General features: G+C 35.2%; 1 protein-coding gene and 1 pseudogene across 3 annotated transcripts in view; both read right to left on the minus strand.

The window, feature by feature from the left end:
• TBC1D32 (TBC1 domain family member 32) overlaps positions 1 to 21,382 on the minus strand; it is a 255,150-nt gene that overhangs the window by 214,259 nt on the left and 19,509 nt on the right. For both annotated transcript variants that reach the window (XM_030929510.1, XM_030929511.1), the window contains 7 exons: positions 16,544 to 16,721; positions 10,854 to 10,922; positions 8,110 to 8,235; positions 4,914 to 4,992; positions 4,680 to 4,783; positions 4,523 to 4,584; positions 3,633 to 3,777 (listed from right to left, as the gene is read on the minus strand). In XM_030929510.1, coding sequence (XP_030785370.1) covers positions 3,633 to 3,777; positions 4,523 to 4,584; positions 4,680 to 4,783; positions 4,914 to 4,992; positions 8,110 to 8,235; positions 10,854 to 10,922; positions 16,544 to 16,721 — 763 coding nt within the window. The remainder of the gene's footprint in view (positions 1 to 3,632; positions 3,778 to 4,522; positions 4,585 to 4,679; positions 4,784 to 4,913; positions 4,993 to 8,109; positions 8,236 to 10,853; positions 10,923 to 16,543; positions 16,722 to 21,382) is intronic.
• On the minus strand, positions 18,363 to 18,963 carry LOC104657523 (annotated as a pseudogene). The gene has a single exon (XR_747292.2). The product of XR_747292.2 is annotated as a 39S ribosomal protein L30, mitochondrial pseudogene (transcript).

Below are 21,382 nucleotides of genomic sequence, written 5' to 3' on the forward strand. Positions count from 1 at the left end.
CTCTCCTTGGAGCAAAATATAGATGTAATTAAAACATTTAAATGTATAGCATTGCACAAAGCCAGGGAAAACTATAAATATTGTTTAGCTAGATTATATAAGATATCATTAGTGTTCAAAATATAGTTTCTTCATTTCACTTAGGAATAAAAATATTGGCCGGGTGCGGTGGCTCACACCTGTAATCCCAGCACTTTGAGAGGACAAGGTGGGCGAATCACGAGGTCAGGAGGAGTTCAAGTATGGTCTCAAACTGGCCAATATGGTGAAACCCTGTCTCTACTAAAAATATAAAAATTAGCCAGACGTGGTGGCACGCACCTGTAGTCCCAGCTACTCAGGAGGCTGAGGCAGAAGAATCGCTTGAACTCAGGAAGAAGAGGTCGCAGTGAACCGAGATTGCGCCACTGCACTCCAGCCTGGGTGACAGAGAGAGACTCCGTCTCAAAAAAAAAGAATAAATTTTTGACAAACCTAACAAAAACAAGCAATGGGGAAAGGATTTCCTATTTAATAAATGGTGTTGGGAAAACTTAACTCAAGATGGATTAAAGACTTAAACATAAGATCTAAAACTATGAAAACCCTAGAAGAAAACCTAGGTAATACCATTCAGGACACAGGCATGGGCAAGGACTTCATGACTAAAACACCAAAAGCAATGGCAACAAAAGCCAAAATTGATAAATGGGACCTGATTAAACTAAAGAGCTTCTGCATAGCAAAAAAAACTATCATCAGAGTGAACAGGCAACCTACAGAAAGGGAGAAAATTTTTGTAATCTATTCATCTGACAAAGGGCTAATATCCAGAATCTACAAAGAACTTAAACAGATTAAGAAGAAGAAAACAAATAACCCCATCAAAAAGTGGGCAAAGGATATGAACAGACACTTCTCAAAAGAACACACTTATGTAGCCAACAAACTTATGACAAAATGCTCATTATCACTGGTCATTGGAGAAATGCAAATCAAAACCGCAATGAGATACCATCTCACATCAGTTAGAATGATGATCATTAAAAAGTCAGGAAACAAGAGATGCTGGAAAGGATGCGGAGAAATGGGAACACTTTTACACTGTCGGCAGCAGTGTAAATTAGTTCAACCATTGTGGAAGACAGTGTGGCAATTCCTCAAGGATCTAGAACTAGAAATACCATTTGGCCCAGCAATCCCATTACTGGGTATATACCCAAAGGATTATAAATCGTTCTACTATAAAGACACATGCACACGTATGTTTATTTCAGCACTGTTCACAATAGCATACACTTGGAACCAATCCAAATGCCCATCAATGATAGACTGGATAAAGAAAATGTGGCACATATACACCATGGAATACTATGCAGCCATAAGAAAGGATGAGTTCATGTCCTTTGCAGGGAAATGGGATGATGCTGGAAACCATTATTGTCAGCAAACTATCAGAAGAACAGAAAACCAAACACAGCATGTTCTCACTCATAATTGGGAGTTGAGCAATGAGAAAACATAGACACAGGGAGGGGAACATCACACACCAGGGCCTGTCAGGGGGTGGGGTGCTATGGGAGGAATAGCATTAGGAGAAATGCCTAATATAGATAACGGGTTGATGGGTGCAGCAAACCACCATGGCACATGTATACCTATGCAACAAACCTGCATGTTCTGCACATGTACCCCAGAACTTAAAGTATAATAAAAAACAATGTTTTAAAGAATAAAAATATTAAACAGTATAATACAAGTCAAAATTTTTTCAGAATTCTAGGGAATAGAGGATTTTTGTACTGTTTTTCTTTTTCTTTTTTTTGCTTTTTAAATAGAGATGGGGTTTTGCTATGTTGGCCAAGCTGTTCTCAAACTCCCAACCTCAAGTGATCCATCCACCTCAGCCTCCCAAAGTGCTGGGATTACAGATGTGACCCACCGTGCCCAGCTGGGAATAGAGTTTTTAATTAAACATTGATTAAATTGTGTTGTGGTTAACTGAAGGTTAATCAAAACCTTGTGTTTTAAACCTTGTAGCTTAAAATGTTTTCAAAAACTATTAATCCTTTTTTTCAAATTTAATAAGAGAAATAAGTTGATATAGTATTAAACTATTTTTAATATTGACCATGTTCTGAAAAGAAATCCTCATAGTATATCTCTTAGACCAGGGTCAGCAAACTACAGCCCTCAGATCAAATTCTGCCTAGACCCAATTTTGCAAAAAAAATTCACTGGAACGGTCAAGTCCATTCATTTGCCTATTATGTATAGATGCTCTGGAGCTACAACAATTGGGTTGAACAGCTGCAATAGGGACTGTACAGCCCATAAAGTCAAAAATATTTATGGTCTGGCTCTTTACATAAAAAATTTGGCAACTCCTGCCTTAAATGCAAAAATTATAGGAGGATGTGATGAATTTTCATGTATACTAGAACACACTTCAGAATGTGATTTTTAAATAAATTTGTACCCCATTCTCTTAAGAATCAACTCCTAGCAATAAGAAAGTCAAATGAAAAAAAGTTAATTACAGTTAGTAAAATATGACTGATTTTGTTAAAAAAAGAAAAAAAGATGACCTAAACAGATAAATATAAAAGTATATACAACATATCTACATGAAACAAAATCTTAACAGTTGTTATCCCTGCATTGTATAATTAGAAAATTTTAATTTTATTTCAGCTTTTACATATTTTGCATATTTTCTCAAATAACGGTATAATTTGATAATCACGAAAAAAATTTAAGTGTTAGATGTGAGGAACAAAGGGTTCATTTTAAATTAATTTAATTTAATTGAGTAAACATTAATCACATACTAGATAGGCCAGGTAAGGGTTAACCACTGGAGACAGAATTGTGTTCTGGTTAATTGGGCATTTATCATACAACTTAGTAAAAGGCACAAAGCACCATCGCTAGATAACATCCAAATTGTGCTGAAGTGTAAATGAATGCCCCAGCCTCTCTCTTCTCAAGTGCAAGAAATATAGTACCTAGGTGCCCAGTACAGAATGAGAGAGAAAACAATGTGAGCACAAAAGTCAGTCCTGTTGCTACTACTGACAAACACAGACATCTCTTATTCGACAGAGGTTGAGGGAGGTAACAGTATAAAGATCTCTCTACTCTTAATATTAGTGTCAGTGCCAGCATTATGAGAAATTGCCAGGTTCAGACACTAAACACATTCCCCAAACTTCAGATTCAGGAGGGAGGCAAATGAAAAAATACTTTCAAAAATATCTCCTAAGCCCAAAAAAAATACGTATTGAATCCTTATGTTATACCACATCTGCTTAAAATTTTTGAAGCTTTTACACTAAGGAAAAAATAGATTTTGAATAAGTCATTCAGCTTAAATAGACTCAAATGAAATACCACTTAAAATCCTATTCTGGCTCTGCCACTTAACAGGTAAAAAATCTTGGGCAAGTTAACTTCTCCATATCTCAGTTACTGCATCTGAAAAATGGAGGGTAATTAATACCACCAACCTCATAAATTTTTATAATAAATGAGTTAACACATGTAAAACTGATTAGAACTCTTAGTACACAGTAACTATTCAAACATTAGCTATTTATTAAAATGATACAGCAATGCACTAAAAGGTATAAAAATATTCTATTTTTCCTTACCATCCACTTTTTGAACCACACAGCCTTGGTATCAACTAATGCAAAAAAGTAGATCGGATCCAAAATCTTTTGTGAGACAACATGGCTTTGATCATGTTTAACTGTTAACAAGGACAAAGTACTCTCCACAATTTCTTCCATATACCTTAAAGTTTGGGAAAAAAGAAATGCAATTACTTATATAGTACTGGTGGTAGGACTTTATATTTATGAAATTGAGTAAACATTAATCACTTACTAGATAGGCCAGGTAAGGGCTCACCACTGGTGACAGAATTGTGTTCTGGTTAATTGGGCATTTATCATACAACTTAGTAAAAGGCACAAAGCACTATCGCTAGATAACATCCAAACTGTATAAAGTAGCATATAATCTTCAGAAACATTTTTTCTATTTCCATAAATTACATAGGTAGGATTCATACTCAATGTTTCTGCTTTAACAACAGGTTCTTTTTACTTCAACACTGGATCTGCAAATTTAACTTTCCTTTTTAGACTCACAGATTCTCTTACAACTTAGAATAAATTTTAGAGCTGAAAGGAAAAAGTTTAAAGAATATTTAAGGAACTTGTCCAAAATGTAATAGTAAAGACCAATAAGAACCTAATGCAGATCTTCAGATCACTGACACATTAAAAAAATAATAATAATAACTAATGCTACATTTTCTTTTTACCTTGTGATAAATGATGTAAAGTGGTACTTGTGATTCACATAGCTAAGTATAAAACACGACAAGCTTAAGAAAAATAAAAATAGAAATTTTATGAATCACTTCCCAATCGTGTCAGTCCATTAAGACTGTCTTTACTCTTTCTGTCTGAAAGGTATATGGGGCGGTAACACTGCTAAGTTCTATGCTGGAATACATTGGGAGGGGACTTACTTCTCTGGATGACGAATCCAGAAAGATGGAGCTTCTTTCTGATATTCATTTAGAAGACGAACCTACAAAGCAGTGCACAATAGTTCTCAAAAAATTAGCATCCTCAAATATAAAACTAAATAAATAAAAATGAAAGCTTATTCTAGTAAATGGATACCTTTTTAAGTAAACGAGTCATATCAGGATTAGTTATATCTACACCAGCTGAAAGAGTAGGAATATGATTTTCCCTAGAAAGAAAGTATGACTCCAAATACTTAGCTGAAAAAAAACGGAAAACATAAAAAATTACATCATTCATTTACAGTGTTTCCTGAAAAAAGTTATTTCCTATCCATTCTTAAGTACATGCAAATGACAAAAACATTTTTAAATGTTTTCATAAACATACCTAAGCTTGTATAAACTTCCTTGGTCATATGTAATGGAGAAAGCGAAAATCTCTGTGCACAGAATTTTAAAATCCGGTCCTACGGAAATGAGACAGAAAATTTGCATCTAAGATCTTACAAGAATAGAATAGAGATGAAACATTTTTCACACAGTAAAAACCCAGAAAATAAAATAAATACAAACAAGACATTCAGAAACCAGAGCCAGAATGTACTTATTTAAAAAGGGCACACTCTTGTGTCAGCAAAAATTAAAACTGACCAAAACTAATATGTGAATCTAATAACAGAAAGTTATTACTGCACAATCTGGCCATAGTAGATACTGACATGGTGAGGAGCGGGTAAGGTGAGGTTTCATAGAGGAGACTATATAAAGGTGTCAAACAAACGAACAGAGTAGGCAGTACCAAATTTTTTTTAACACCCCGTATTTCCAAATCCAAAATTCATCATTTTTAATTGCTTACATGGGTAGCTTCAGTAATTAAAGATTTAGAATTATTTCTAATAATTTTGCCTATTCCCAAGAAAATTACTCTATGTTTAAATTTTTACATTATTAAAACTCAAAATAGAAACCAGTAGAAGTTAAATAAGTTAAAAGTGGCAACAGATGTAGTTAGCACAATGCCTGGCACTAAGAGTTACTTTAAAATGGTAGCTATTATTATCCTTTTAATTAGACCTACTTTAATATCATGATGAGATTAATCCTAATAGTGAAATTTGACTTTCAATTAAATAAAAACATAAAATTGCCTTAAATAGTCTAATCTGGGGGGAAAAATTAATAACTGTTGATATCAGTTTAGATAATCCACTTACAAGAAATAGTTTCCCAAGTTACTAAAGGTATCTTCTAATAACCCCAAGAAATTCCTACTGAACAAAGGATATTCAATACTTTGGAAAGTCTATTTTTATAGTTGCAGCAAGTGATGGGTATCTGTCACACTTTTCAACTCTATAGGCTTCACTCAGTTGCATGTAAGAGTCCTTTAGAGAAGGAGATGAAGAAATAGAATTGAACTCAAAAAGAATGTGGATCAAGCACAAATTTAAAATGAAAAAAACTCCATGCCTTGTTTTCTACTTCAAAATGACTAATTTTATTAGCATCTCTCCTCTATAACAATTGCTTCCAATTTTATTAGCATAAGTAATAAAACTGAACCTTGCTGCATAATAATTTTAAATGGCTACAATTTGCTATTTTATAAAGTTATTTCATAATTTGTAAAATAAAGGAAACCTACTCAGCTACTATTCTGTATTTATTAAGTAAAAGAAAAAATAAAGGGAAATTTACAATTGCATCTGTCGTTAGAGAGCTTGAAATGTTAAAGATAACCCTGAGATACATTTTTTTCACCTTGAAGTTCTTGGATCATTGAGCAGTTCCGGAAGTCTACAATACCCTCTGGTGTTAACAAGGTTGAACTGCATCCAAGTATTAGGTAAACACCTTCTTCCCCTTACAACAACTACAAACAGAGATTCCCAAACCACTTCTGTTTACAGTATAACCATATCTTCATTAATGGTAGACTGATTTTAAATAGACAAATATATTGAGATACCTTATATTTTTCTACAAATATTTATTTATTGTCTGCGTTATCTACTGAAATCTAAGTTCTCTGAGGGCAAAGATTTTGTGTCCTGTCCCTGGTGTGTTCCCAGTGTCTAAAGAATGATACACACTGTAGATACTCAATACATATTTGCTGAACAAAGAGCAAAATGTAACTCTTCTTCTCATGCCTTATATTCTATGCCAAACATCGTATCGATTTTAAAGCAAAAACTATCTTCACTGATAAATCAATTAGGAAGAAAAGATCCTCTAAAAGGAAATCCAATTTGTGTTTAAAATGTAATTCTTGGATAATCAGGGTTTTTTTTCCTTCATTTCCATCATAGACACTATCTGCAGAATTACTGCACTTGCTCACGTAAAGCTTACTTTTCATCATAAAATAACTGTTCCTAAAAAGTAATATGCAAATCAAATTTTAAATAAAATCATATCTGACTTCATAATTTTACAATTTTAGAAACTTTCTATATTTGCGTTATGATTCATCTCAAATTATTTTCTAAAATCTCAGCATTAGTTTTCTTGCTTCTCTCTTTAAGCAGTTAAGCAATCTCTAAGTAAACACTTAAATACATGAGGAAAATGTTTATAAGTCCTTTTGACCGTAATTCACCATTTTTTGTTCAAACTTTCATAGACCATGAATCCTTTTAAAATATTTTTTCTTTTTTTTTAATTTGAGAGTATCATAAAACAGCATTATTCAAAAGCAATGACATAGCCAGGCGTGGTGGCTCAAGTCCGTAATCCCAGCACTTTGGGAGGCCGAGGCTGGAGGATCACTTGAGCCCAGAAGTTCAAGACGAGCCTGAGCAATGTGGTGAGGCCCCATCTCTACAAAAAATACAAAAATTTGCCAGGCATGGTAGTGTATGCCTATAATCCCCAGCTACCTGGGAGACTGAGGTGGGAAGGTCACTTGAGCTTGGGAGGTTGAGGCTGAAGTGAGCTGTGATCATGCCACTGCACTCTAGCCTGAGTGACAGAGCAAGACCCTGTCTCAAAGAGCAAAACAAAAATAAAATAAAATACTAGGATATTCCTTTACAAGACAAAATGCACAAGGTAGCAGTGTATTATTTGGCAATGAAGTATGACCATATTTTGAATCTAATCATAAAATTTTCTTAAGAAAATTTGACAATTAGAAAGCTGAAACTGAAGTTCCATAAACGTGTGAGCTACTATTAAAGAAAACTATTGGCCAGGCGCGGTGGCTCATGCCCGTAATCTCAGCACTTTGGGAGGCCAAGGTGGGTGGATCACCTGAGGTCAGGAGTTCGAGACCACCCTGGCCAACATGATCAAACACCATCTTTGCTAAAAATACAAAAATTAGCCGGGTGTGGTGGTGGCATGCCTGTAATCCCAGCTACTCAGGAGGCTGAGGCAGGAGAATCACTTGAACCTGGGAGGCAGAGGTTGAAGTGAGCCGAGGCAGTGTCCATTGCACTCCAGCCTGGGCAAAAAGAATGAAACTTGGTCTCAAAAAAAAAAAAAAAAGGAAAACCGTCATAACTGTCATATTCTACTTATTTCTAGAATGGTGGGAAAACATATTATTTTTAATATTTCTATAACCATTTTCTTACACTAAACACAGGATCAGGATCTGAAAGAGACACTGTCAGTTTTTCACAGAGAGTAGTCCAATTTTCACAGTTCAGGACATCAGATGGAGGAGCGGAACATAGTGTTTGCAAGGCTTCGTATCTCACCTACAATTTTTTAAAAGACTTTTATTAATACTCAGTCACTAAAATAATGCCACTTTTCCAAAACAATATTTAACAAACTACTAAAAGGCAAAGTCTGGATAATTTATAAAGAGTGATTTATCAGATGCCTTTATATTAAAAAGCTCTTGAGAAATCATTTTTTAAACTAAGTGCTAAGCAGAGAAAAAAACAGTTGCTGTTGGTGTAAAGCAAAATTAAAATACTGAATGTAGTAGGAGATTTTAGGTATCATGTCTAAGTGGAACGGGAGGAAGAACAGTAGTTGAATCAGAATCACCAATGTTTTCCAGTGGCCTTGTCCTACAGGCTTTCCCTATTCTAGGCCATTCCTACAGTTTGAGGGCTTTAATTTCAAAATGTTGCCCAGATATGCCCCCGGCAAAGCATTCCCATTCTAGGATATATGAACGATTCTCACAAAACAATCAGTTTGAACTTGTGCTATACCATATTTTCTGGCCTTCTGACTACTTAGGTAGAAAAAAAAAGGAAGTCATTCAGTAGTGGGATGCAAAATCTAATTTATGTATTTTCATAGAAAGCTTACTTCTTAATCAGTCTTCTCAAAATGCAATCAGAATTCACTCAAAACAGTATGACCCAAGGGAAAGTAGTAGAGAATAGTTCCACTCCAATGAAGAATGGAACAAAGCCTTTCTCCCACTCAATATCCAAGTAGTGAATAATAACACACTAATTCCAGCCTCATCCTCAAAATGTGGTCATTTCCCAACGGAAACAACTAAAGCCTAGTCATTAAAAAGGTGAGGCCTAAAAGACAGGAGCCAAAACCTCAGCAAATCAGACACTCTGAATCAGGGCCCAACTTTTAGACAAAACAGACAAAGAATATACATATATTTGAAACTGTCCATATATTTATATGAAAGAACTCCTGAATATAACTTTATTTGTGATAGGTAGTAAGGGAAATATTAAGAGTTTTTAAAATTAGTAATTCATTTACAATGTTAAGTAATTTTTCCATTTCAGGAAATTTATAGGAAAAAATCCCATTTAGAATTTACTACTTGCAGAAGCAAAATGAAGGTTTCTAAACAAGCATAGATTTCCAAATCATCCATTTAAATTGAAGGCAACAGGATTTTTATCATAAAAAATTCAAAACTCATTTCCAATATTTTTTGAAAGATGTTATTATTAATATGAACCCAGAAAATAAATCATAATGCAAAATGCTGAGAAGAAAAAAAGTATTCTTCTCTATGATTTTTTAGAAAATTTCAGTAGGAGTAAATCACAACTATTCATTCAGTTTATATTTAATAGGTTGAGAAAAATAATTTTAAAAATTGAGACCAAATACCAATACATAAAAGGCTTAGATTAAAAAAAAAAAAAATCCTATCATATTTTCTATTTCATGCTGACTTTCAAATGAAATAAGTCTTCATAAACAGTGATTTGTACAATCTCGTAAAATATAAACAGACACAATTCAATATAATTGCTTATCTGAAAAATCCTTTTTCTGGCCTGGCAGAGTGGCTCACATTTATAATCTCAGCATTTTGGGAGGCCAAGAGGTGGATCACTTGAGCACAGTATTTCCAGATCTTCCTAAGTAATGTGGCAAAACCTCATCTGTACAAAAAATACAAAATTTCTCCAGGTGCAGTGGCGTGCATCTGTAGTCACAGCTACTTAGAAGGCTGAAGTGGGAAAATCACCTGAGCCTGGGGAGGTAGAGGCTGCAATGACTCATGATTGCGCCACTGTGCTTCAGCCTGGGTGACAGAGTAAGATCCTATCTTAAATATATATATATATTTTTTATATATAAATTATATATATATTTTTTATATAAAATTTATATAAAATTTATATATATATATAAAATTATATATATATAATTTTTCTAAAAAATAAACAAATAGTCAAAATTGCTCAGATAGTTAGGGGAGGCATGGGTAGATGCTGGTCAAAGGATACAAAATTTTAGTTAGGAGAAGTAAATTCAAGAGATCTACTGTATAACATGATGACATGATGACTATGTTAATAACAATGCTTTATTCTTGAAAACTGCTAAGAGAGTAGATTTTAAATGTTCTCACCACAAAAAATGATAAGTATGTGAGGCAATGCATGTTAGAGCAGCTCAACTTAGCCATTCCTCAGTGTATACATGTTTCAAAACATGTTATACAAGACGAATATACACAATTTTTATTTGACCATTAAAAATAATTATTTTTAAAAGATGTTCACATTTTCTGAAAGTAGAAAAATAATTAAAAATCTTTTTTCTTAAGAAATGACTACAATGTTACATATAAAACAACAGTGAAAGAACAGTTTGGGGGATAACTGCCTGTAACTTTATCCCTTTGAAATTGATGCTAAAGATAAAGATTTCCTCTTCCAAACCACGACAATTCTCTAAGGAAAACCTCCCTTACTCTGTGACTTTTCATTTGGACTTGAAAATTTACCATGGATATCGGTCTAGGATTGCCCATAATCATAAAGGCTTTAGCCTCAAGGGAACCTACCTGGTTGCTACTGATTGTAATCTCATATATGGTAAATATATGCTATCTGCATGAAACTTAACAGCTATCCTTGAAACTTACCTCTTTAGGTTGCCCAGGATCCAACTGGTCTAAAATCAATTGTAATTTTCCTTGACAAAATTTGTAACTCTGTAACACAATTGACAGGACATTCATTTATTTAAAAGGCTTTTAGAAATATTGCTATAAGTTACTTTTTCAATATAATTCCAAGCACAAAACATAATTCAGACAAGAGAAGGAGATGATCTATTTTGATTTGGCAGCGACTTAGAATTTTTCTTCCCAAGACTTTTAAATGGGAACTGAATGTCGCAGTAGAACAGTGTACCTTCATGTATATGAAAACTATTATTTGCAAGCAATTAAAATATATATAACATTGTAAGACTCAAAAGACACAAAGCCAAAATGTTGCATACTCAGAAATGTGAGATGAATGAAACAGACAGATAAACAAAACAAACAAGTAAAAAAAAGCTACCAATAGTACCATAGGCACAGCTGCAGTGCTGTTTGGACTGTTTTGTTCTCTTTCTTTCCTATACTTTCCCTAGCCTTTCTCCTTATTTCTTTGGTGAAAAAAATCCTGAAGTAAAAACTTCCATCTATAAAAAAGTTTATAGTAGATTATAGGATATTTTGGAGAAAGAAAAGGTATTTTTCCCACCAAAGGCAATTTAAACATACATAATATCTAAAACATCATCTAAAAATAAAAAGTATAATAGTAGGCCAGGCATGGTGGCTCACACCCGTAATCCCAGCCCTTTGGGAGGCCAAGGTGGGCGGATCACGAGGTCAGGAGATCGAGACCATCCTGGCCAACATGGTGAAACCCCGTCTCTACTAAAAATACAAAAATTACCTGGGTATGGTGGCACATGCCTGTAGTGAGCCAAAATTGTGCCACTGCACTCCAGCCTGGCAACTGAGTGAGACTCCGGCTCAAAAAAAAAGTAAGGAAACAACAGATGCTGGCAATAAACTTTCAATAAACTATCTCTTCTCACTGCACCTGAATTCCTGCCTGCACAAAATCTGAGAACTTTCTTGGGTTCTGGGTCAAGACCACTTTTCCTGTAACAAAGCAATCCTCCTGCCTCAGTCCCCCATCACTGGGAATACAGGCACACAATGCCATGCCAAGCTAAGGTGTTGTGTGTGTGTGTGTGTGTGTGTGTGTGTGTGTGTGTGTGTGTGTAGAGACCTTGTCTCTATGTTGTCCAAACTGGTCTCAAGCAATCCTCCTGCCTTGTTCTCCAAAAGTGCTGAGATTTCAGGGATGAACCACAATGCCTGCCTGGCCTTTATTTTTTATTTTTTATTTTTTTCCTTGAGATGGCGTCTCACTCTGTCGCCCAGGTTGGAGTGCAGTGGCACGATCTCAGCTCACTGCATCCTCTGCCTCCCGGGTTCAAGCAATTCTCCTGCCTCAGCCTCCCGAGTAGCTGGAACTACAGGTGCATGTGCCACCACGCCCGGCTGATTTTTGTATTTTTAGTAGAGATGGGGTTTCACCATGTTGGCCAGGATGGTCTCAATCTGTTGACCTCGTGATCTACCCACCTCGGCCTCCCAAAGTGCTGGGATTACAGGAGTGAGCCACCACGCCTGGCAATAATTAAAATCTTATCAGGTGAGGGTAGCCAGACATTGAGGAACTTCTGAAGTACAGGTTGGGATGTAGCTAATCCTATTGCTCTAAGTGATGTTGCCAAAAAAAGAGATCAGTATCTTGCCATTTCTCAGTAGTTGTATAAAATCCTCAAAGGCAGAATTCTTCACCAAAAAGAGCATTGTAGAGCTTTGAAGATTTTAGTAGAGGCCAGAAAATAGTTGCTGAACTCAAGATATTCTGATTAAGATTTGAATAGCATAAAATAAATTAGGATAATTGAAAGGACATACTCTGAATGACAGGAGAAAGGCCATGTACCCAAAAAGGAAAAAAGCCTACTCAAGAAAATTCTTACTGGAAGAATCCAAAGCTTAGCAACATAGAGCTCAGGTTGCTCCCAGGAAAGAGAGAATCTGTTTCTTTGCCTTTTCCAGCTTCTAGAGGCCACCCTCATTCCTTGGCTTATGGCCTACTTTCATCTTCAGAAACAGCAATCACATCAGCACAATCTCTATGTCAGTCTTACCAGTGCCTACTCTGACTCTGATCCTCTTGGGTTTCTCTTACACAGACCCTTGTGATGAGAGGGGTCCCACCTGGATAACTCAGGATCATCCTACAATCTGAAGGTCCTTAACTTAATCACATCAGCAGAGTCCCTTTTGTCATGTCATGTGACATGTTCACAAGTTCTAGGGATTAGGACATGGACATCTTTGAGAGGACCATTATTCTATGTACGACAGGTACCAAAGGATGGGTTTCAAAGAGAAGTTGCTTGGAAAACAAAGGAAGGGTGAATACTTTAAACATGTTGGTGTCAGGCAAGAGTAATAGGTGACTATTTTCCTAAACTCACCTTCTGCATAAAGGTACACACCCTGGGGTGAAGTTCCCTTGGAAGGTTATAAAGTAGCTTGCATGCTATAAAACAGCACAATGCCTGTGCTGTACTATACTAATTACTACGGAGGAAGAGAAAGAAAGAAAAACTGCAAGAGGAAAGGATATGAATTCTGAAAGCTTAATGTATATCAGAGGTAATCCTCTAATTTCCCAAGCAGTTAGAAATGGCCCAGAGATGATCAGTTTGAAATCATATAGGATCACAGCTGAGAAATTTTTATATTTGAGTGTGTCTCTGAATTGTGTCCATTTCAGCATTCCCCTTAAGAGATGTCACCAATAAAAGCTAACCTGTATAAAGCAGTGTCTGTGTGCCAGGCACTGCTCTAACATAAGACATACATTAACTCAGTTAATCTTCTCAACAACCCTATACGGTAAGTAGTATTTTCATCCCCATTTACAAATGGGAAACACTACAGCACAAAGAAGTTAAGAAATTTGTCCAAGGCCACACAGCTAGTAAGTGGTGGAACCATAACTTACACCCAAGCAGTCTCCAGGTAGCTGGGAAAAGAATAAAGAGAACCAACTTTGCAGGGAGAGAGGCCAGTTTTAAACTCAAAGTCCCCCCTTCACTAGCTATTCAAGTTTGGGGAAATTATTTAACTATTATTATAAGCCTCGCTTTTTTCTGTAGAATGGACTAATAATATCTATAGTGAATATAAAGCTAAGTACAGGGACCAGTATACGGCAGGTATTATTATTAGAGCTGGTATTATTATTTCTATCTTTCTAGCATTATCTTGCAGAGACTTGCTCCAGGTTTAATCACAATACCAAATCTTTTCATAGCAATGCTTTGCAACTATGGTAACAACTACTATCTCCCCTTTGTTCTTTAATATCCTCACACTTACACTAACAGTCTCCTGCTTTTCAATAATGGGTCAAAACTCCAAATATAATCAGGCTGCAATTTTTTAAGTAGTAACAATGAATTAAAGCCCATTCTATTCACGAAACACAAGTATTTCACTAATATCAAAACAGTTAACATCAGCATTGTTTACAATGTTATTCATAGGAAAATTCAGATCTTTTTTTCACTCCACAGCAAGAAACAACAATTTTGAAGGCATGAATAAGATTGTCAATATTTATTGGAATGAATGACTAATATATTTTTAGAGATATTTTCAATTCTGAATATATTCAGCCTCTCTTAGGTCAGCTATATGAAAGAGAGTCTCATTTCACTATAAGCAAAACTATACCCAATATCTCTTAGAACCTGGACATACTGAAAGAGCTTTCAGGACAGTTCTGGCACTCTTAGGCTTCTTCCCAAAAGTCCAGGGATACCATGCCTTCTTGATGGGCAGAGTTCGCTTTCAACTCAATTAGTGCCTTCTAAAACAAAGTTGTATTTATAGGGTAGACACGTGAAAACTTATATATACCCTGTGGACCTCCCAAAGAAATCCAGGGAAACTTAAAGCCTGATTCCTCCTCAAGAACTGAAACAAAACAAGATTAAAAAAAAAAAAAAAAAAAAGAACATCTTCAAAAACTATAACCCCATTTCTACCAAAGCTTTGCATGTTTCAAAAATCTATCATTTTAATGACTGGAAATAATTCAGCATTTGGGATTTGGCAAGGTCTTAACCGCCAGCTACGAAATCGGTCCTATTTAGATCTGAATACCTGTACTTCTTAGAACAAATGCTCCGGCCGGGCGTGGTGGCTCGAGCCTGTAATCCCAGCACTTTGGGAGGCTGAGACGGGCGGAACACGAGGTCAGGAGATCGAGACCATCCTGGCTAACCCGGTGAAACCCCGTCTCTACTAAAAAATACAAAAAAACTAGCCGGGCGAGGTGGCGGGCGCCTGTAGTCCCAGCTACTGGGGAGGCTGAGGCAGGAGAATGGCGTGAACCCGGGAGACGGAGCTTGCAGTGAGCCAAGAACCGGCCACCGCACTCCAGCCTGGGCAACACAGCGAGACTCCGTCTCAAAAACAAAAAAAAAGAACAAATGCTCCATCTTTTTTTCTTATGTTTCAATTTCAATGTATTCAGGTGGTTCAGCAAGTAAGAGCATATAATCTTGTGAGCCCCCAGAGTCATAAAATTGTGTTTTTTGTGCCTTTTAAGTCCAGAAAGTCCTTGATTTGAAGAAGCAGCTCAATAAACTTACTAAACAAGTCATCTGACTGCATTAAACTAAAATCTCTATACCCCACCTTTTTGCACACAGTTCCTCAACAAGAAATGATTAAGGGTTACAACATGAAGAAAATTCACAATCTTTGTCTTGTCCTCCATCACATCAGGTAATCAATTTGACTTGAAAAGTTCACTACTCAGCATAATCTCTCCTGCTAAATGATGCAATGGTGGCAATGCACAGGTGGCAATGCACAAAGCATAACCTTTAAGTTATGCTTCCAATATTTCCAAAACCATTTTTCCCTCAATCATGCAGTCCCAATCTGACCAATATACATATTTGTTCATGTTTTCACCCAAAATCCTCAAATCCCTTCTTGGAATATGGTTAGGATCTATTTTATAGTTATGTCCCTGCGGTATACCTTATTAGGTGAAAAATGTTTGACTAAAAATACCAGGTGAGATCGACACTAAGGTCAGACAGGCTTCTTTTGGCCTGGTAGTCTCTGTGTACAAGTCCATGGCACATGCATAGGCTCTAGTCCAGCTAGTTTTCCTTGTCTTCTATTAGGGCCAATCCAGCCACTGGCCCCATCTTTCTCTTAATTTTGCTGCAGCCAAATGACAAGTGTTCCTACAACCTGGTAGTAGAAAACGTAAGACCTCAAATCTCTTGACATTAAAAAAAAGTTTAATGTTTTAAAACAATTCACAACCTTCACCTCCAGAGAATGTATAAAGAAAATGTTTTATCACGACACGTAATCTCTAATTTAGTTAAATTTTAATGCAGATTAACTGGGAATAAGATGTTTTAACTAGAGCTTAAGCAGATTTGGTTCAACACGCTATTTTTTTAATTCCAATATACATTAATTTCCTCATTTCACCAAGAATTGTCTCAGATATAATGTAGCTACTCACTGAACATAATTCTATAAGATGTTATTTCGTGGACTAAATATTTAATATTAGGTTATTTAATTTTATTGTTTATTTTTCTTCTGAATCTTAAGAAAGCAGGAAAAATATGGCTAAGAAATAATTTATTGAAGCTATTGTTAAACACCATTTCAAGACATAAATGCAAAACAAAGCAACACACCTGATTGAATGACGAATCACTATCAGAGCAATTGTCTGTGCAGTAACTATGGCTTTTCTCCTTTTGGATTTTTTTCTGCCTCTCTTGATTTCGTGTCTCATCTTCTTCAAACTTGTTAATCATAGACTCAACCACAGCTATCATAATGTTCTTCAGGTAATGCATCATTTCTTTGTACCTTTAAATTCAAGGTAGTCTTAATAAGAGAAATGCGATCAGAAATTAAAACAGTCAGCTAGTTAAATTATCTATTTTTCTACAAAAAGGGAAGTCCCTTTAAGAACACAATGCTAAAGAGAAAAATCAAACTCAATTTTTCTTAAAGAAGTAGTGGTAGAACAGAATTCACAAAACAGCAATAAAAATTAATAGGGAATTCAAAAAGTATGTTATTTCCTGGGTTTTTTCATGGTTACATGGACCAAGGTAGTAAAATTAAAAGAACCTAAGGCAAGAGGTTTCAATGGCATGGATTCCAATTGCTAGCAAAAAAGTCAACTATTAATATTATATCACCAAAACCCAGGCTATCTTACACATAACCTTCATCCTCTTGTCTTATACCTATCTCTTTCTCCATCCCTCCCATCCTCTATTTCCTTCTCTTCTCCCTTGTCCATACTTTATAGACACCCATAGACACAACTGAGAGCTCTTGTATATTCCCAAGACCTATGTAAGAGTTAAGCTATCAATGTGTCCATTCAAACAGAGGCTGGGAAACCCACTCTCAGGATGTTAGGAAAAAGATTCCTGAAATTATTAAGAGTATGAATTGGATAATATTTAAAATCTCTTCTGGTTGGTCTAAAAAGCTCAAAAAGAACTGGTATCAAATTTCTCCACTTTGTAAGTTCAAACTCTCAAGCATCCCTATGAATACAAAACTGAAATCCTCAAAAGCACTAAGAATAGAATTTTAGAGCTAGAAAGAGCCATAAATATAGTCGAGCTCTTTATTTTATAAATGAAGCATATGTGACCTGAACCACTGAAATTTCTATATTTAAAACAAAAAAGGCACAACGATGTAAATAAAAATAGTGAATAAATTATAAAATTTGAAATTAGAAAACTTGAATGCGGATCCTGACTATTTTACCGGCCAGCTCTGTCATCATGAATAAGTTTCAATTTCCTCAACTATAAAATGTGACTAAAAATACAATCTAGCTAATCTATTTCATATGACTATAGCAAGAAATAAATATATGTGTGTGTATATACATATATACACATATATGTCTGAAATGACAATAAATACATGTATAGTATATAGTATGAAAATACACTAGGAAACTATGCACAGAAATGTCCTTTTCTGTATAATTCTGTTTTTTTTTTTTTTTTTTTTTTGGTACTAAAATAGCAGAGGCTCCTTTTATTTACACAGACATCTTCAACCCCACATAGGCAAGGACACTGTATGTTGTGGCATACAGGTTTCTCTCCAACTAGATGGAGCTCTTAGAAGTTAGTGTCCTTTGGCTTGCCTCCAGGCCTTACACACACTGGATATTCAATAACTATGGAATTAAAACTGCAATCGCCTTTAAGCTTATTAATGGGATCTGGTATCACTGTGGGTGGCACTTCTACTTCAATGCAATGATCAAAAACATTAAGATCTATGACAGGATGGATATTGGGACAATGAGCATGACGATGTCATTGTTGCCAAGTCAAATTTTACAAGAGGCAAAGGAAAGCAAAGGGTAACTAGAATGCAGAGGTTCTTCATCATCATCTTCAATCAGCTGTCACAGAATTTCCCACTATTGAACGCCCATTACAATTCTTACTTCTCCCCACCCCTTCAGGTATCATCTTTAAATAAAAACAATTTGCATTTTCCAATTGGAAGCTGCTGGGGCACTAGGACTCATGTGCTTTCTGCTCCACAGGTTTCAGATGCCACTGCACTACTAACTCGCCAGTGGTTTTGAGGCACGTGTTAGACATGTTCTCCTCTGTTGGAAGTCCTTGTGGCAACTTCAAGGGCTGGATTCTTATCAAATGCTTAACCACCTTCAATTTTGAATTCACGGAAGGGATATTCTTGTGAACTTGAGGGGTATGCGATTTTTCTAATCCAAGCATCTTTATTATATCTTTTTCCCAATATGGACGTCTTCTTGTACTTTTTATTCTGGTAACAATATGCAGTTTATGAGGGTTCTGTGGATCTCCACCATATTTTTCATGATCTTCAGGTGAGGCCTGAAACACTTTATCTGGAATTCTTGATTTGGTGAATTTGTGACGAATCCAATCTGTACAAATGCGAGACTCCATACCTTTTGTCACCGTCTGTAGTCTGCCCGGGGGCCTCTGAACTACTAAGCGCAAAATCCCAGCCATAAGTGCAGTGATTGCTCTCTTTAGAGGCAGCACCCGCTAAACATTCAGCCTGAACTTTTCCACCCCCTTTTCTGTATAATTCTGGATAATGGGTCATTGTAACTCTATAAATCAAAAGAAGAAAAGGTACTTTATCTCTCATAAGAGAAATCAAATCTGCTGGGGAATTTGAATAGAAATCATAGACTGAGATTCTATAAAAAAAGTATAAAATACATTTTAATTTTTTCTTGTTAAATAGATACAATTTCTACATAATTTAAACTATGTTAATATATTTAAATAGAATTTTAATATGTATACATATAGAACTATAAGTTTTAAAATACATGTATTTAACATATTTCTTTAAGTACCAGAAATTATGAGAAAACACAAAAATACTGAAAGCAGACTGAAATAAATTAGGAACCACTAGGGGGAGAAACATACAGAAGATAACTCAATAGAGGTAACAAAGAGTCCAGGGAATATCCCAGTTTGATATAAAGGGACATAAAGAGCAAAAAGAAGTCTGAGACACACACACTAATTTGCAAAGTATATTTACGGATAACTGAGCCCAGAGATCCAGCTTCTGCCTCTACAGATTCTGGGCAGCAACAAACAGGGAAAAAAAACAGTACCCTGGCAGCAATCAATACACATCCATCAAAAGCTGTTCTCTCCTTCCACAGTGATTGAATTCTAGCTGGGCACAGGACTAAACCATACTCCCCAGCCTCCTTTGCAGCTAGGTAAGGCCGTGTGAACAACATAAAGTCCCTATCTCCTTAAAACTTATAATCTGGTGATTTAATAAAGAAGTATAAAAGTAAATCTTAATGGCATACAGGATAAGGATAATGGTACTTAAAATCCATAGAAAATCTATAAGTTTTGCTTTGAAAATAAATGTTTCCAACAGACCTTTTAGAAAAGACCAGCATAAATTATGCTGTAAGAAATACTAAAAAAATGGCCACAGGCAGTAGCTAATAATTCTAAAAAGTAAATTAAAAAACAGTGTCATATCATCAATATCAAGAGTTAAATGAACTAAAACTCAATAGCAGCCATTGCAGTTTTGAAAAGACTAAGAAAAAACAGATATAAAATAGAATATAAACACCATTGAGTAGATTCTTCATGCTTTGCAAGTTTTAAAGACTACAGAAAGAAAAAGCTCTAAGAAATAGTGAATAAAAACCATATCAATTAACAATGATATTCTACAGTACTTCCACTCATTATATGAGGAATATTGTATATTATATAGATCCTACAAATGAATTATTCTGTGTGCAAACATCTGTTTAAAAAATAAACCTCAAAATGTTTAATTACAAAAATACTTTATAACAACTGTAATGCTGTCTACAGATGTAGTGTTGCTACATTAGCCCTAAGTGATTTCTGAAGAATCACCAAAAAAAAAAAACAAAAAAAAACTGAAAAAAAAAAAAAAAAAGGTTGCACAATGTAAAATCTTTCATCCATGGTTCATAAAGTGGAAAATAAACATTTACTGAGTCATTTAAAATCTTTGTGAGGTAATTATTACCGTATTAATTTTAACACATGGATGAACTAAAACACAGGAAACTCAAATAGCTTACATAGAGATAAAAAGTAATTTCCTAGCAGTACTACATAAAATTCTGCTCTTACCATGAAAATACTTTCATTAGCTGACTAATAAAGTACTTTAGTATTCCTTCTAGAATTGCTTAATGATACTGCTAGAAACAGACTTACTAGGAATTATAATATTATCCAAAGATAAAGGTGATTCTATTTTTCGTTTTCCCCAAATCAAGAAATAAGAAATCTTAGCCTCTATAACTCACGCTTGATATAGATTAGTGCATCAAACTTGCTAAATTTACTAAAATAGCTGTATGATGTCACTTTGTCAATTCTAACATATTAATTTAAATAATACAATCAGTTGTCCCAAAGTGGAAGAGCTTTTGTCCAAAATAATTTTTTTAAAGTTTAACTAATTAAAAGTAAATTAGATTTAATACTTTAAAATACAGTCAGTAATATAAGCTCAGGAATACATTCAAATGTCTCTGATACTGGAAATATGAGCCACAGCAGGTTTTCAAATGACATCATGTAATTCAACATCTTTTCATTAAAACATTGATGAGCAAAAAAAAATTGATGATGGCATCCTGCCTAGGGCTGGTTCCCACCTTGTACCCTGAGATGCCAGGCAGGATAGGCTACCAGCAACTCTGAAGTGGAATAATTATTCCAGTTAAATAATTATCTTGCCCTTATTAATCTTTCTTAAATGCATGTATAGCTCACACTTATTTCAGTGTTTAATATTACAAGCGTTTTCATCTTTATTTAGAAGTTTGGTGATGTTTCTTTGACCAGAAATAGGCTGTAGGAACTTAACTGTTCTTTACATCAATTAACCTAGACCCCAAAAAAGTGAAGGAGCAAGTTATGCAAATATTTGGGAAAAGGGCATTCCAGGTA

This window comes from Rhinopithecus roxellana, chromosome 4, assembly GCF_007565055.1.
Source record: "Rhinopithecus roxellana isolate Shanxi Qingling chromosome 4, ASM756505v1, whole genome shotgun sequence".
In the NCBI taxonomy this organism is placed as follows: Eukaryota; Metazoa; Chordata; class Mammalia; order Primates; family Cercopithecidae; genus Rhinopithecus; species Rhinopithecus roxellana.